The 18,374-nt window shown below is 31.8% G+C and overlaps 3 protein-coding genes across 3 annotated transcripts in view; 1 reads left to right on the forward strand and 2 right to left on the reverse strand.

The window, feature by feature from the left end:
* Positions 1-1,152, forward strand: part of LOC119833066 — a 35,241-nt gene extending 34,089 nt beyond the window's left edge. Inside the window, exon 6 of the mRNA XM_038356939.1 lies at positions 88-1,152. Coding sequence (XP_038212867.1) covers positions 88-310 — 223 coding nt within the window. The 3' untranslated portion in view covers positions 311-1,152. The remainder of the gene's footprint in view (positions 1-87) is intronic.
* Positions 1,075-10,612, reverse strand: LOC119833067. Its single transcript, XM_038356940.1, has 13 exons — positions 10,227-10,612; positions 9,699-9,873; positions 9,397-9,502; positions 8,486-8,701; positions 7,973-8,198; positions 7,394-7,576; positions 5,788-5,950; positions 5,304-5,395; positions 3,856-4,021; positions 3,357-3,507; positions 2,800-2,995; positions 2,400-2,585; positions 1,075-2,118 (listed from the first exon to the last, which is right to left on the reverse strand). Exons 1-13 carry the CDS (start codon positions 10,340-10,342, stop codon positions 1,836-1,838), a joined length of 2,259 nt encoding a protein of 752 aa, XP_038212868.1. The 5' UTR covers positions 10,343-10,612; the 3' UTR covers positions 1,075-1,835.
* Positions 10,613-11,313: 701 nt separating this feature from the next.
* LOC119832934 (probable methylmalonate-semialdehyde dehydrogenase [acylating], mitochondrial) lies at positions 11,314-17,526 on the reverse strand. Its single transcript, XM_038356763.1, has 10 exons — positions 17,184-17,526; positions 16,327-16,463; positions 15,143-15,253; positions 14,644-14,750; positions 14,278-14,391; positions 13,748-13,914; positions 13,404-13,524; positions 12,686-12,835; positions 12,192-12,332; positions 11,314-11,918 (listed from the first exon to the last, which is right to left on the reverse strand). The coding sequence occupies exons 1-10, from the start codon at positions 17,217-17,219 to the stop codon at positions 11,434-11,436; spliced, it is 1,569 nt and encodes a 522-aa protein (XP_038212691.1). The 5' UTR covers positions 17,220-17,526; the 3' UTR covers positions 11,314-11,433.
* Between the last annotated feature and the right edge of the window lie 848 nt (positions 17,527-18,374).

Genomic DNA, 18,374 nt, shown 5'->3' on the forward strand with positions numbered 1-18,374 from the left:
AGATTGACGAAAAAACATCCAACCAAAGAATTGTTCAAATTTATTATATTAGTGTCATGGATAATTTTTCACTCTCAAAAATTTCAGCCGCCCCGAAACGCCGAGTTCAGATGTAAGTTCAACAACAGCGACTTGCGCCGTCACGATGCCGGGAGAAGCAGCCGAATACAGCGCCAAGGTGCTTCCCACCGCGGCCCTAAAGGTCCTAGAAGACGCCCTCACCTGTCCCTCTCCGAGAGATTCCTACTACCTGAAGATGAAACAAGATTCTTGGTTCACAAGAATGCCGTCGTTGAGAGTCGCTCCATGAGCTTTAAATTCATTGCTTTGACGATTGTTAGATGATCTTGATGCAAATTGATTAGATTCCGAATATTATATTAGCTCGATTTAGAAATAAGTCTAGTAACGACCGCCTCCAGAGCAAAATGTTCACGCTAAATTATCTGTTTTACGATACATTTTGAGATATCTAAATAATGTAAATATTATAGCCTGTTAACGGAAGAAAAATTTTTATATTCATTTAATTATACCTAAATATTTTTTCAGTCATAAATACGTTTTGGTTTATGAATATAAATATATATTATGCATTACTTGAAGTCACAACTAAATGCGCCTGTACATTAAGAATATAATTATTAACAATAGCACACTATTTTCAATACATTAAGGAAATAAACTAAAACCTTATGTATTTCTTTAAGTCACAAATCTATTTTATCATTATATTTATTCGTATATCGTGTTAACCCTTAGTTCATAGTTATAAGTTCGTTATAATATCGATAATATAGATTTTATCGACCTGCTTGTCCCTTCACGACGGCACGGGAAAGTGGATGTTGTGTGCCAAACATATTTAAAAATATTGATTTTGAAACGACATAACATATGTATAATTATGTTATGTGGAACATTCAGAGTCGACAACGAAATCGATATTACTGTATTTTCTAAGCAAATCAATATATATTCTATATTCTATGCACTGCCATAATATACACAATACAAGCGCTAGACTATGAAATAATTTGATACGACTATGGTGATCACTAATCTTATTGGTTCTATATTTTGAAACATGAGTTGTGGACACCTTTATGATGCTATGGAATCAAGAGTAGGTAGATACCTATGCCATATTTATCAACAGCAGGACAATAATTGGTAATGGTGTAGAAGACAAATCTTTCCATGTAAAATAATGACTAGAAGATTGGCGATTTCTGGAGTCATAGTGTCAGTCGCACATTCACGCAATGATAAATATCAATATATGTGTCATACGAATTAAAATGGAAGCTAAATTATATGCAAGGAAGTTGTACGGGTATCACGTACAAGTCCAGTGATGCTTTATTTTGCGGTTTTGAGAGTGTATTATATAGGTACATTGTACATGCTTGTAACATTATGTAATATTAAATGAGTTTAATAAACAATGTTATGAGCGAATGTTTGTAAATAAAATTGTTGTATAATAAAGTAATTCGTAAATAATCATTGATTGTTTTATTAAGCTACCGATTAAACCTGTATATATACAGGTATATGAGTAAGTAACTTACTACCAGTGACATTCTGGAAACCATATTTACGCAATATATACTAAGTAGAAATCTGTCAATAATTAATTTATTAGTAGCGACTGGATCCAATGTACCTCGTTGTTTACAATGGGTAAAATAAGCAGTCTTAGAACAATAACTTCTGGAAACCGACGGGTAATATAGGTAACAAATAAAACTAAGCCATAGTTATAGTTTTGTATGTGTGCACGTTAGTGAACATAGACTCAATCTAAGCATTAATAATAAGGATCAATTTATTTAATAAAAATTCCAATAACAAGTAGGTTCCTTTATTTTAAAATTATCAAACGCCCACCACACTTTATAATCATGGATACACAATAGATGCCCCCCTAATCCTCTAGTATCCTCCTTATCTAAGTCAGTTATACAGGTCCAATACTGCACTGGGCCGGAACCTCTTCGTTGCCAATGTGCTGCTGTGCTTACACCGAATCTCATACGATCCGTCATATTGTGGAAGTAAAACACGCGGTCTGGATCGTGCGCCTTTAGTGATATGTTTTCTATGTTCCGAACACTGCAATTAATAAAGATCAGAATAAGATGGCATACAAAATTACAACTAACTTTTTTATGGCACGTTTTTACAAAAGGTATATTTTTTATCGGATAAATGGTTTATGTCTCTTCTCCACAGAGACAGACACGGGCGGATCGACAGATAGAGTTTTTTCATAATTTATAATATTAGTAGAGACTTTCTTCAAAAGTAGAAATCGAGAAATAATAGTTATTAGTATAACTCTCTATGAAGAAGTGGTAGTTAATCTTAGTTACAGTTACAGTTGGTAATCTTACCCAAAACTTTGTGAACAAACAGTAGTCAAATAATCACTATCAGATTGTCCATACACGTCAAAGACAATATGTTTCGCCTGCGCAAATGTTCTGTAAAGGCATTGTTTGTCCCCAGGACGCCTCACTCGTAACTCGGCTTGCAGGCTTTTGCCTTTTGTGGTAAATGTTAGAGGTTTTAATCGTGACCTTGAATGTGCGTGAAATATTAAATACTGAACTGCTTAATGCCTATAAAGTATTTACGACTCTGTTCTTACACATTGAATATTAGTAAAAAATCAAAATACAATTGCATAGATTGAACATATATTGGTTATCAACGTATTAATCTTGCCAAATTATCAATATACACGTTATATGAGTAATTTACACTTTATATGATGCATACTAAAAAACTTACAATGTCAAAGGAGGTTCTTGAAAACTCCATTCAGGGAGATGCTTTATCAATGTCTCTGGTATTTGAATATGGGTGAAATGCGGCGATGTATGCGAAAGATATCGTGCAACAAGGTTTACTGTTTCCAAATCAAGTGACAGACACATGAGTAAGTGGCCATTTGCGATTTCTGTTTCAGGAAATAATGGACGTTCACCTAAAAACATTATTCGAAAATATTTTTCTTAACATTATCTAATTATAGGTATATAGCGTGTGGGCATTCAAGTATTGGAGCTGCGGAAGTGTATGTTCGAGTCCCGACATAAGTTTGAGTTATAGTTTGTTATATGAAGTGAAGTGAAGTGTTTTCTGTGAATTAAGTGATTTAAATTATTATTGTGAATTTAATAAAAGTATAAAATTCCGTGTGTCTATTGCTGCTCGAAGTTACCCAAGATGCCTAATGTGGAAGACTTAATCAGCACACAGCCCTATACTCCAGCCTGAGCTGACATATATATATATATATATAGGTAACTTAGCGATACCTTTAAGTTCTTACTATATAAACTTACGTTTTAAATTTATAAGGCCTGGGACAGTATGGCCGATCCACACACCTCCAACTTCATCAGCCATAAGAACACCATGTGCGGCGGAACCTAGATTTTTACTATCCTTTTTTCTGTCATAAATCGCTATAGCTATATGATCTGAATATGTCGGCTGAAATATCAAAGATGTCTCGCACATTACATCTGCCATCAAAATGAGACTTAACTTTTTCTAGTAAGTCACCATTCATGAATAGCAAAACCCGAGAATTACTAATGTTTTTTTCGGATGGCACAAGATTAATATACCTATACAAGTGCAATATACCTCTAACTTAATTTGTCCATGACATAAAATAGTTAAAAGAAAAAGATATCGCATTCCAAATGTGTCACGGAAAATGTGACAGAAATTAATATCATTTAATAATAGATCCAAATCAATGAACCAAAAATGTAGCTTATAAAAAAAAGCAAATTTTACTTTTCATTAGAGCTGAGATAAAAGAACATAACATACCCTAAAAATAGGCGATACAGTGTGTTGTAATAGAGAATTGGAATTAATATTCGTATGTGGATAAGAGGCACGCCACCTGCCGGGCTGGTCCGAAGTTATAAAGGTAAAGTTTCGACCCAAACGCATGTATGGTATTATTTCAGTCGGCGGCTTGTAAATGAACCACCTAGAATCAATTGTTAATATGACATATCCCAACTTCAATGCATAGTATAAAACAAAGTCGCTTCTGTCCATATGTATGATTAAATCTTTAAAACTGTGCAACAGATTTTGATGGGCAAAGGATTTTTTTTCTTAATAGACAGTGATCCAAGAGGAAGGTATTCAAGGTATCCAAGAGGAAGGATATGTATAAAACCATCTATTAAACTACTCCGAATTTAACGCGAGCGAAGCCGTGGTCAAAAGCTAGTATATTACAAATGCAAAAGTAACTGCGTCTGTCTTCTTCAAGCTCCAACCACTGAACCGATTTGAATGAAATTTGGTACAGAGATAATTTGTAACACGAGAAATGACATAGGGATCAATATGGGACCGAGGGAAAAACCCCGCAACTGCTCAATAAATAGTAGAAAAAAGTTATATACGTTTTAGTTCATTAATAATGTAACACTAGTGTGACTCTTAAATATTACCAACTTTCGATTAAAGCCTGAATACTACGTAACACAATATTTTTTACAACTTACGAATCAATGGGTATATTATCATTATCTCTGCAATGGAGGTTTAAATAGTTCCATCCTTCTACATCCAAACCATATGTAAAATTAGACCAATAAATTGAAATAACCAAATAAATAACAATGAAATACGAAATATTGTTCATGACTTTACAAAACCATTTGAGAGTATTTCTTTTTTATAGCGTCGTAAAATATAAGTAAATTTAACGCTTGTGCTTGCTTTCGAAATGTGTACTAAAATCGAGTTTTGTAGAAACATTAAAAAACGTATTGTACAGAAATTTCGTATATTCATTCTAAATCAATGTAAAGATAATCATTCATCTTATTATTAAAAAGGTTAATTATAAAAGTTTGAGCATTTTATCAAAAACAAGAATCCTTATAAATAAAATAAGATTGAAAGGCTTATTCTTAACCTCAATCCGAAATATCACTCGAAGTAATGTGAAATACATTATATCTGTAAACATTCGAAAAATGTTTGTATTCTATATTATTTCTTAACTAAATTTGATCGATATGGAAATGCCTTAAATGCAATAATAATGACTAATTTCTTGAATAAGTATTTGCAATAAAACATATCATACAAAACTATCTCATACTTAGTCATATCAAATTCTATCCCGTTTTTTTCCTCGTTCAAAAATGTTTGTTATAGCCTTAAATCACTATATCTAATATTTACAATTTCCTTAATCTACATTTATCACAGTAAATCTTAATTTAGAATTACTTATAAATTAATTACAAGTTTGGACAGATTCGATGAGATGCGCGAAATTTCCCCACAGTATTGGCCCCGAAGTACACACAGTACCGCCACCGCGTGATTCTTGTGGTAACTGTAATAAATATTAAATATTTAACAAAATATTATAGTTATTTATTATTTAATGTCACATGTTACCATGTGGAGTATGATCAAACTTAAAATGTTTGATTTATATTATTTCAATTACGATAAACGACCAACTGGATGGAGCCGAGGCGTACAACTAGTATAAATATATATATCTCAAGGGTGACTGACTAACATAGTGATCTATCAACGCACAGCCAAAACCACTAGACGGATCAGGCTCAAATTTGGCATGCAAATAGATGTTATGACATCCGCTAAGAATGGATTTCGATAAATTCTACGCCCAAGATAAAATAGGGGATGAAAGTTTGAAAATTTATTAAGACCGCGCGGGCGAAGCTGCGGGCAACAGCTAGTAATATAATTTCTCACCGCTCTATTAATATCTCCGACGCAGACCCAATAGTCGGCGACCTTAGTGTCTTGACTGTTGTGCATCTTGTGCGCGACCGCAACCGCCCACTTCGAGTGGTCGTTGTGTGACGTGAACGACATCTTGGCTATTGGGAACTTGAGACGCTCGATGTTTCTCACTCTGCGGAATTTAACGTGAAAGTATATAAAAAAGTAAAGTAAATTTAGAAATTGAAGTCTTTTTAACGTATTTTAAACGCGATTTATTCACTTTATAACGAGCGTAAAGTGTTCGAAACGTCGGGTTAATAACATAATGAATAAATCCCGTTTAAAATGCGTTAAACAGTGTTTAATTTTTAAATGTAAAATAATTTGAAGTATGCAAAATCATACCAATACATGAAAAAATTAATCTAACACTACTCAAAGAGGAATTCTTTAACAGTAACATAAGTAAATTAAAAAAAACGGCTCAACATAACATAATAACTCGTAGCGTAACTAAAGCTACGCTGCAGCTCCCATCTTATAAGAACATTCACGGAAAAAGAACCCTAAATTACATTATACCCAGTCTCATTAACCAAATACCTAAATCTATAATGGAATCAATAACGCACAAAAATCTGAAAACCAAACTAAAACATTTCCTTTATAGAAAACATAAATAGCTCAACATAATTAAATATAAATATGATCCATGCAAAACGAAAAAAGTAAATAAAAAATAAATACAAAAAAAAATAAAAATAAAAATACGAATATTAAATACATATATAAAGTTAAATAAAATAAATAAAACATATAAATAACAAACATGTTATAAAAACCTATGCAGGACGTTTTAGCATTATCTTTATAACAAAAAAAAAAAAAAGCTCGAACTTGAAATTTAAGAACTTAATTAATCTTAACTTAACTTAACTTAATCCATGTGGCAAAGCGATAAGTACGATATTAAAAAGTACCTATGCAAATAACGTTATAATACATTATAGATTATTTGCTAAAGGGAACATCCTGTACATCATTCCGATACGCTACTATTGTATTCACGGCCAGCAAGGTCACCGATGTCGCTCGTCATTAATATTTTATCTACCCGCATTGAGAGTGAAAATAATTAAAAGAAACATATGTAGTGGTCGTTGGCTTATGGTGCACGGAGAAACTTGAATAAGTTTATGTTTGCATCATTTATAAATGTTCATTAGTTATGTAATAAATACCAATAAATAAAAAAAAAAAAATCGCGTAAAATCAAACACAAGAAAATACAAAGAAAAGTCAAGTCACACAGATCGCAAGTCAAACTAAAATGTAAGACATTCAGATGTCTTACATTTTAGTATATTTTATATTATAAAACACAATAAACTGAAAAATAAAAATGTCCAAATTGCCCATTTTTAAATGAAATCCCGAAGATAGGATGTATAAGAATAAATTTTGAATACTACAAGTTATAACAGTAAGTTTGACAAAATATAAAGAATTTTGAAACAAAAAAATATTGGCGTGACATGTAATGACTATTATGCGTCAGTATTGCCTCTGAAACCTTTAGCACTGTAGTACATGATACATTGGGTGTTTTAACCTTAAACATCAAACAACTCACTGAAAGTTCCTATTGCATTCGGAGTCCAAAGTGCCGGGTCCATTCGTCCAAGACTCAACCAGTAAGTCAGACTGTAACACTTCAGCCACCAACCCACTGTATAAATCATCATTGAACATCGCACTCTTTGCGAAGGAGAGAAATTTACGGCCGACAAGCGTTTCAAAACTTTCTATGTGATACCTTAAAACAATGTTTTCATTAATAAAATCCTGCCTGTTATGTCAAAATAACATCCTCATGTTTGCATGTATTTTTTTAATTATAACAGAACATTAATAACTTGGTCCCTAGGATTCCGTCATAGGAATAAGTTTCTTCCATTGACATTATTATAAAAAAAAATTATCGTATTATACATGACTATGAGTATTATAATGTAAATAGATAATATAACAAAATAATAATGAATGAATCACTGGTCTGTGACTAAGTGTAATGACCTAATCTATTAAATTTATGATTCACATTGAAATTTACACTTATTTGTTTATAAACTTATTAGAATTATAATACTTTGATTCCTTTGCTACCCTGCATTGCCCTGCTCTAATAGATGAAATATTGTTAATACATTACCATGGAGAAGAGTCAACTGTTTTGTTCCTTATAACATCAACTAAATTTGGAAGTTCACTATCAAACTCCTGTGGTATACGATGGAATACAATCAAAGGCTCGTTGTATTTTAACTGGGTGCCAATTTGGTTCAGTGTGGAGGTTTGGACAGACACACAGAGAAACGATTGACCATACTTCATACCGGTTGCTGGATAGCTGTATGAGCTTACATTGAGTCCATTCACTGAAATATAAAATAACAATTTGTGAGAAATTCAATATTCAATCACTATGTATACCTATCTAATATGGATTCATTACTAACTTATATATATTCTAATTATAAAAGCATATGAAAGGTATTTTATCCTGAATCATTGGCAACTAATAAGAAAAGGCAAGCTATTTTATTAATCATAATTTTATTATTCATTATTTAGTATTAACCTACTTCCTTATTAATGACTTTTAGCTTTGAAACAATAAAAAACAACAAATACAAGGGGTATTTAAATTGATAAAATAACTTACTATCAGGTATAGGTGGAAAACGAGGTACAGAATGAACAAGCCATAATGAGGTGAATTTATCTCCAAGTATGACACCCTTTGTATGACCACTCTCCACCCTATTTTTCATAAACTTCGAATGCATTTTACACATCTCAGCCAAATCGTAGTCATCATAATATTTGTCACCAAGCTTAAACTTCTTATATTTTCTGACGGTTGATTGTTTCTGCTGCCCTGAAAATATGGGAAATTTTAATTTAATAGTTTCATTGAAAAACATCTGCATTTATATGTGGCTAATTGCTAATAAATTCTCATAATAAAAAATTAATATATCAGTAAAGAAAATATTTCATCATGACAAAGACTGTTCTAGTGATGAAGACTGTTACCAATGAACAATACAAAAGATATACTGCAAAATACTGAGAATCACCTACAACCACTATTCTCTTCATCATTTGTTAAGGCACAAATTAACATGTAGATGTAATTCTCATTTTTTCTCATGTTTTGTAAAATTTGTGTCAAAATTCAAATAGTCATACTTAAGTAATAAATTATTATACTGGAACTTTAAAGGCAACAATTTGCTCTCATGATTACAACTTGAAATCATAACCTCAATCTTCTTGTAAACTGTTATTAATGCACTTATATTATGAGTTCACACCATATATTATGAGTTCTCCTATACAAATATCACAAACAGAGTTTAATTGATACTAAAACTACAAAACAATATCCTTCCTACTAATATTATAAATGCGAAAGTTTGTGAGGATGTGTGTGTGTTTGTTGCTCTCTCACGCAAAAACTACTGAACTAATTGCAATTAAATTTGGTATGTAGACAGCTGGACAACTGGAATTACATATTAGCAACTTTTTAACCCTTGTCTTAAAGCATTTATGAAAACTTGAATATACCTTTCTTGCTCCTTGAATACATCTCTGCCACTGTTTGCAATATATCTGGTTGGTGTTCTGTAGCAGGTGGCTGGTCATTGTATACTAAAGAAATTATGTTCTTATCCTGGCAATAGAAAATGTTTTAGATGTATACATTTGTTATAGATTCACATAACTTAAAATAGACTGTATAAATGTATGGAAATGAAATTGTCATGATTATTTTATGTCTTTCCTATTTTACACCCAGTGGCCAGGATGATGTCATCATGTCTTCATCTATCTACCTATATATCTAAAACATCATAAAGTAGATTTACCTGATATAGTGGTGCCAGAGTTTTCCCAACCATTGATCTTGGGTCGCCAATAGACAAATCAGACATTATCCACCCCCCTCTCAATTTAGATGGTGTTAAATGCATGTAAGCTACCCCTCTTCTTACTAGCGGGTTTAAGTGGTTCTTCTCTCTGGGTAATTTATACACATAGAACCTAAAAATAGCTTTTATATATACCTACATACAAATAAACATACTGTATACATCTTCATTAACAGATATAATATAATAGAAAGCTAAAGCTATTATTGAATAATCTATATGAAAAATATTATGAAAGATAAAAATTTGCCTCTATATTTTTTACTATTTTATTTAAGCTTTCTTTAGTATTTTTAAAAATAATTTCATTAAAAATATACTTAAAGATTCATTCATTTATATTTTACTCATTAATAGCCTGTTACAATTTATATTTATTTTCAAAGGTCAGCTAGATAATTTATCTACAAAGGCTTCCATTTTATATGACTACACATAAAGAAAAATCAAAGCTGTAGAACTTACCAATCTACCGGTTCCCCTCTTTCATTTCGACACTGAGGTGTTAAAGCTAAAGTGCAAGATACAAATATTACTAACACTAAACTCAGCCAACTAAAAATTATACGTGTTGATTCCATCGTTTCCACAGACAAAGTAATAGGAGCCAAAGGAAACTCAAATTGTTAGTTATTTATGATGTCACGTATTACGACGCCTTGCGCTTGCGTTTCATTAAAACAATGAAAAGTTTACAAACATAGCAAATTAATTGGTGCCGAATCTACCACTTAATAAACAACGGAATGAAGTCATTGTATATAACGATATTCATGTATGAGTTTCAAACAAAACAAAGCTGTTGATAATTGGATGTTTATATGTTTGATACCAAACAAATAAATATTCAAATTTTGAAATTGACACTTCTCCAATTCGTCCTGTCAGATTTTCAATGTCAAAGTGATGCGCAAGAGTTGATTTAGTCTATACTTAGTAACTTAAATCCAAATAAAGTTATGGTCATACAGTTGTCTATAACTTGATCGTATAATTAAAATCAAAATCGGTATTTATATATCTAAATCTGCTCAGTTATTTTTTTTTTGTTGCTGCAATAGTCCAATTATATTTAATGTACTTCTTGTATTGTAAAGCTGATTCGTAATTTTTTGTTAAAGTATTCTAAATAAATAGTGTTATGTTGTATTCATAACATTAAATAATATTGTAATTCTGCCATATTGTCATAATTACAATAATATAGCTAAATTTGTAAATTGAATAAATATAAAATGAATCGATGAATATTGGTATAAAAATATGTTACATGAAATAATTAAATGTATGTATGTATGTGTACTTACTCCTACAAATTTGTTATTTATAATTCTAGTATTTATAAACCCTTGGCGCAGATAGCATGGGATCGGGCTCAATTTCATAAATAATATTGTATGTACCGCCGCTTTTTTGTTAAATAAAGAAGACGTATATTTAAAAATATTGTTTATTTCCAAAGTATAAGTATTAAGCTTTATAAAAATATAATGCATTTACCAATCACAGTTTATGGAAGACGCAGCGATAACAAAAAAACAATAAAAAATAAAAAAAAAACAAACATTTATAAATGCTTTATGACACTTTTTCTTAGACAAAATGCTCTGAACACTATTTCTTACACCTAGTCGGAAGTAATTCGTATTACAAATGTATTACATTATGCATTTTATTGTTGAGTTGGCATAGACACGGCTGCCTTCGTGTGGGATACATCGCTTTGCCTCCAGAAAGATACGACCGTTTTCAATTCAGTGTAGAAATCGAGTCCTTGCTTGCCACAGAAGTGGTTAGTTCCCAGGAAACTTCCACGAGTTCCCGTGAAAGAGAACATAGATAATGGGACAGGAATGGGCACATTGACACCGACTTGTCCGACATCGATTTCTGAGGCAAACTTCCTAGCTGTAGCTCCGTTTGTAGTGAAGACAGCGGTACCATTTCCATAGGGATTTGCGTTGATCAATTGAATGGCTTCATCAAGAGTGTCGACAAAGAGGCAAACTAGAACTGGGCCGAATATTTCCTCCTTGTAACATTCCATGTTAGGGTTGACATGTGTCAGAATGGATGGACCGACGAAGTTACCCTTTTCGAAACCGGGCACCTTTACACCTCGGCCATCGAGAACTAATTGAGCACCGTCTTTCACACCTGCAAATATATTATAAGCATTATGCGATTCGACTCAGAATAGGATCCATTTTGCGGCATTTTGTGACCTCCGAGGCGTCAATTGAAACGAATTAATAATCCAGAAATAAACTCAATCCTAAAGAGCGGATTTTGAAATTTCTTTCATTACCTTCATAATTTTTTAGTGTATTTATCATATTATATGTTTAGTCAGCAACTTTCTTCATAGATTTTCGAATTTTATACTTCTCCATACGCAAAAAAACTTTTAGTCCTTAGCAAAATACATACCTGATTCAATAAGTTTCAAAATTCTTTCCTTGGCCTTCACAGATATAACGGGTCCAACATCGGTACCGGGAACATGGCCTGCATTTACTTTCAGAGCCTTTGCACGTTCGACTAAATCAGGAATCCACTCTTTCGCCTCACCTAAGAAATAATTATATTTTCCTATGAGACAAATTCAATACGGGACTTGGTCCCCTTGGACTACATGAGATATTTGCAGCTTATCTTAAATGCCTTCAAAACCTATACAAATAAAGGATTGTAAATACAAAAGAATCAAAACATTATATAATACATAATTACTTATCTTTATCAATACTGTACTTGTATAAGTGTGATTTTTTGGTCTTTCTATAATTTTTATAGCTGGCCAACTATTTCTAACTGACTGACTGACTGACTGACTGACATAGGCTAGTTAACTGATAATGATAAAAATAAAGCAAATATTCTTAAGCCAAAGCATGTATGTATGTAAGTATCACAAAACTCACCCACAAAGACGGCGGTGCTGAGCGCCATGCAGCGCTGGCCCGCCGCGCCGAACGCGGCGCCGGCGAGCTGGTTCAGCGTGTGCTCCTTGTTCGCGTCCGGCATTATCACGCCGTGGTTCTTCGCGCCCATGTTGCTTTGCACGCGTTTGCCTTGAAAAATGGTATGAATTTTTTGTGACAAAATCTCTAGAATGTGAATGAAAATAACGGTCAGATAAAGTAAGGTCAATTCAAATATTCTAGCTAACCTAGAATTATGTATATTAAGGCAGTCCTATAGATATTTGAATTTGAAATTGTTGTCATAGGAAATATAGTTAAAAAAAATAAAAAACATACTTTAATGATAGAATCAACTTTTTCAATTACGTTGACAAATGTCACCGATCCTTATGTAAACGAACAGAAACAATGAACAGACTGTAATCAGTCTGTTTAAAGTTGGCCAAAATCGAGTCTAAAGGAATTGGTTACATACAAAAATAAAGATGAATCTAATAAAAGCGCGTTAAAAAGACATGATAAATAAAATCATTTTTATAGAGTTGAAGTGGAATTCACCCCATGAAAGAATAAAGAAGGTAAAAAAAACCGATTGTTTAAAAAGGGTTTTAGATTTACAATATCTAATAATGTGGAGAAATGTAAATGTAATACATTATATAGATTTGTAATAGCTGATGTCCTTTCCTAAGTTAAATGTACATTGGATAAATACCCGCAGCAGAAGCTCTAGAATAGATATGTTTGCCGGCAGCATCTCCTCCTACAAATGAAACCGCTTTGATGTCGGGATGGTCGCAGAAGAAGTTCACCGTGTCGTGAGTACCATGGACAACCTAAAATAATCATAGATTATTTTTAATTTCTTATATAAAATGTAGATTGATCATTATAGATGTATTTGAATACATATTGATCAATCCTATAAAAATAAAAGCAATAACAGAATATGTATATAAACGACACAATAATTATATTTTTAACCTATAACAACTGAGACAAAATGTCAACTGAAACATAAATTACTCTGTCATTAAAAGAATAATAACAATTATTTACATTAACAACACCAGGTGGCGCTCCAGCCTCTTGCAACAGTTCCATCATCATGACAGTTGCTCCAGGGTCTTGCTCTGAAGGCTTGATTAGACAAGTGTTACCAGTCACGATTGCCGGCGGGAACATCCACAGTGGAATCATAACAGGGAAGTTAAATGCGGCAACACCTAAAAAGTTTAAATTATATAACTATTATTGTAATAGACCAAAAGATCACATACGATTCATACATTATGTGGTTGGGTTGCCTTACAATGGCAACTAATCACTTAATATGTAATATTCAATATCACATGAGAAAGTAAATACATATTTAAAATTTTTATAATTTTGAAAATCGTCACCAAAATTATACTTAATTTTTCCATAAATAAACATAAGATATCGTTGACCTTTGCATTCAAGAAAAGCAAACACTTATTATTAATTAATTCAGATGAAATTTCGAAATTTACTGGTTTTCCCTGTGCCAGAGTTATAATATTTTCTCAAATCTTATTCTTTGTATCTCAAATTTGTCCTGCACTTACCACCAACAACACCTAGTGGCACTTTATAGCTGTGTGTGTCCATATCTTTGGCAATGTTTTGGATGCAGTCACCAAGTTGTAAAGATGTTATACTGCAGCAATGTTCCACCAGTTCTGAAATAGGGGATTAAACTGATGAGAGATTGTTCTTTTAAGTATGTATAATGTATTGTATAATGATTTATTTAACTAATTAATTAATTAATTTTTCCATAGCATACATTTTACACTACTTTTATAATTGACATTTATTTGGTTACTGAACTAAGACAGGATGTATGCATACTGAGAAATAAAAAGAATAGAAAATAAATTGTTTCCTTAATGTTTTATAATTCGAATTGAATTGTTTTACATGATACTTACGTATTCCGCGAAGGACATCACCTTCAGCATCAGCAATGGTCTTCCCTTGTTCTTCTGTGATTTTTGCGGCCAGTTTGGCATGATTCTCTCGAAGTAAACGCGCAAACCTTTGTAAAAGATATCATTTAAAGATTGTACAAGAATGATAATTACCTAAACATTTTCCGTAAATGCTGCTACTAAAAAATAAGTTATAGGAGTAGGTTCTACTGAAGAGTGATGAATGAAAGTAAATGCAAGGAACTAGGGATGAGAGTAATAAGGAAAAATATATAACATTCGCCCTAATCTCTAGAAATGAACATATGACTATACTTATTCAATAAAGTACAACTATTAACAACAAGTTAATATTATGTTGCACTTACATGTGAAACAAAAATGAATTTTACATGCATTTTCATGCATACCTAGGTCTTCTGATTCTCCTTACTGTCAAAAAATGCAATAATGGATCCTACATAAATTACAAAACCATAGTAATAAATTATATATTTACTTGAACATAAGTTGCTGACGTGTCATTATAGTACTTTGGCTCCATGACTTGTATGCCTTTTTGGCTGCGTTGAGAGCTGTATTCAATTCATCTTGTGTAGTCTCTGGAACTCTGGAAATCAAGCACTAGAAGTTCATACAAAAAGCTATAATGTTGCAATATGTGAGTTAACATTATAATAGTACTAGCTTCTTGCCCTGGTTATGCATTAATAACTGAAGAACGGCTAAACAAACTCACATGATATTTGGTTTGTTGAATTTGCTTCTTTAGGATAATAATTCTAAAAAAAATTACAAACCTACTTGGCAGATAGCTAGTTGCTATACGTAGATGAGTTGAATATACATTAAAGTTTACATTTATATAAGAAACTATTTTTTCTTACAATTTAAATTTTACTAATGCTATTTCATTATGTAAATATGTGAAAAGAACATGGGTTTTGCTAAATGTCTTGTTATCAGATATTGTGATAAAATGGCTTTGTTTACCTTAGTAACAAGGTTGAGATTACAATTTTATTATTTGCTAAATAAACACATATGATATTAAGAGTTAAGACACTTTTCAAATAGTTACATAATAAGATCATTTGACCTGCTATATCTGATTAAGTATAAAACCAACTGAAACTCAAGCTAAATCTGTATATATATTTCAATAGTAATTTTTTTTTTGTTGCTTAATAAATAGTAGTATAAAAAAAAACATTCTTAATATTTTTTATTTGTGCATGTTATAATATACCAATTATACATAGCATAAATATCTAGAATTCAGTTGGACACAGGGACACTCGATTTTTATATATAGAATCATCATAAATTTACATTTATACATTAAAGATGGAGCCATGATTTATTCATTCATATAATTAACCCAATTCAATACTTGTAATGTTTTTTCCAAAATGTTTAATATACCAGTAAATGTACACGAGCCAATGAAAAACATGTCCTCTCCAAAAATACTATTCTTATCTAATAACATTATGTATAATCATCATTGCACATATACTATGTATGTATGTTTTAACAAATGCATACCTTACAACTAGTTCTAGTTAGGAAAAGTGCAATATAATAAAAAATGGGTTTCCTAACATATAAACATTGAGCTTTTGTACCCATTTAAGTGGAAGTTTCAATAAACAAAGTAAAATCTTTAAAATTTTTCTTCACCTTCCAATAATTTCATTGGTAGCGGGGTTAGTCAGTTCTATCCATTGGCTTGTTTTAGAGTCAACAAATTGTCCGTCAATGTATAATTTTGTAGTAGGTGCAGCACTGCTATAGTTTTTACGTAGAAATATTTGTGACTGAAACAGAAATTTAATAATAATATACTTACTGTATTGGGTAAATTATTTTCCTTTTGCTTTGATATATCAAAGATTAGATATAGCCAACATGTTACTGCAAATTTTAATCTATCTGCATTTGAAATTATGTATTATATAATATGACCACTTCATTTAGTACATTTTATTGATAAAACAAAAAAAATAAATATTTAAATACTTATTATATACATGAAGATTGATGTTGTTTTATTAAATTAAAGTATTAAAAATGTTTACTCAGTACTTCAATCTTTACATATCCTCATAATAAATTATGTAAGCCAAAATAAGGTAGACTGTGCCTACAAATTCTACACCACAACAACATGTGAATTATTGATTAAAAAATGATGAAACTTTCAGAGAAAAATATTCAACTACGCAGTAAAGTACAGGCGCAGTAACATGAATTATTTACTAAATGCTTTAAATTCCAAATCATTTGAATGATGTATTAAGAACTCTGCTATTTTACATTTTTAGTAGCAGGATACCGGTAAAATCATGAAACCATTCATCAGCATATAATATTATTAATAACTGGCTATTTTAAAGATGTGGTACCAAAACCAGCATGACATGAAATATATTATAAATAGAAAAAGAAACATTTAAATAAAAGTATTCATTCATAGAACACCATATGTATATTATGTTATAATTATTAACAGAATAAAATACAGGCACAAAACTTACCTCTGATTTGAGTAACTTTAACATTGTAGAAGCCATAGTTATGAAATATTTCGCTGAACAAGAGTAATCTTGCGCCGGTAGTTAGGTGACTTGGGGGGCCTGGCCGACTGATTAAATTACAAAGTGATATCGTGACCTTGCGGCTTGAATTGATTTAACTAAATTATTCTGACTCGTTTGTCGTCAGCAACAGCTATGTTTACATATCCGAATAAATTCCATCTCTATAATTCTAGAATTCTGATTCTTTATACATATTATTCTGCATTGTGGAAAATTTGTTTTTCAATTTCTACATTTTTTAAACATAAAAATAGTACATAAAATAATTCTATGATAATTAAAAATTAGCCGTGAAATGAACCGAAAATCGAAATGCAATGTCACTGTCATGTCACATGACAATCATGATTAGCAAGCTGATAGCTGTCAACCTCAAAGTGACATTATATAAAAGATTAATTACTCGGTAACGTAGACAGATAAAGCAGACCGGGCAATCGATATACATTTCCACAGATAAGTAATATTATGTACTGCGATACATTATAGAATAAGGTCGATAGAGAAATTGGGTAAAAATTCCAAGTCTTTTGAGTATTTAAGTTATCATTTAGACTTTGGTTTCTTAGGTAACCGTAGGTAACTTTGTATTTTTTCTGTGCATTTGTTTCTTTTTTTTATTATAAGTTTCATACGAATTAGGCTGCTCTCAACTAGTCTTTCGAAGCAATTATCTACGTAGAATAAGCGAGCACCACCGCCCATAAACATTCACAGAGGTAGTGCCACTGGGAATGGGTTGTACTGCAATTTTAAGAGGTAAGGATTAAGGGAAGGACGGACGACTGAAATTTAGTATTGGACTGGAAAGGATAAAAAGAAGCGGGCCTCCCTTTCTTCCATTCGCCATACGAAACACAGTAGCTTGCTCCCATTACACGCCGGTCCTCTGTGGGGGTGTGGTACTTCCTATGTGCGAGTTGGTCTATTTCGTGCCGAAGCGTGCTCGACAGTATGGATGTGATAGTAGAGAGCGCAAATATTGCAAAATTATACAATGTTCGTCCTTGATAGCAAAATATGTTAAAAGGGTGATTAGGTGTTTTGTATGTGGTAGTCTTCAGGCGTCCCACCAGCTCCATTGCCGACTGTGTCATAAAAAAAGGTGTTTGGACTATGCCCAATAAA

Source organism: Zerene cesonia, chromosome 16 (assembly GCF_012273895.1).
Source record: "Zerene cesonia ecotype Mississippi chromosome 16, Zerene_cesonia_1.1, whole genome shotgun sequence".
In the NCBI taxonomy this organism is placed as follows: Eukaryota; Metazoa; Arthropoda; class Insecta; order Lepidoptera; family Pieridae; genus Zerene; species Zerene cesonia.

Bases quoted from the DNA above. Each gene is read 5' to 3' on its own strand.
- LOC119833067 (XM_038356940.1), bottom strand. From the start codon at position 10,342: ATGGAATCAACACGTATAATTTTTAGTTGGCTGAGTTTAGTGTTAGTA. The intron at 8,199-8,485 runs GTAAGTTATTTT...TTTATATTTCAG, and splicing joins TTTTCCACCTATACCTGATA to TGAATGGACTCAATGTAAGC. The intron at 7,577-7,972 runs GTAATGTATTAA...CATTGTTTTAAG, and splicing joins ACAGTTGACTCTTCTCCATG to GTATCACATAGAAAGTTTTG.
- LOC119832934 (XM_038356763.1), bottom strand. From the start codon at position 17,219: ATGGCTTCTACAATGTTAAAGTTACTCAAATCAGAG. The intron at 15,254-16,326 runs GTGAAGAAAAAT...CTTGATTTCCAG, and splicing joins ACCAATGAAATTATTGGAAG to AGTTCCAGAGACTACACAAG. The intron at 12,836-13,403 runs GTATTTATCCAA...CCATTTTTCAAG, and splicing joins TTCTAGAGCTTCTGCTGCGG to GCAAACGCGTGCAAAGCAAC.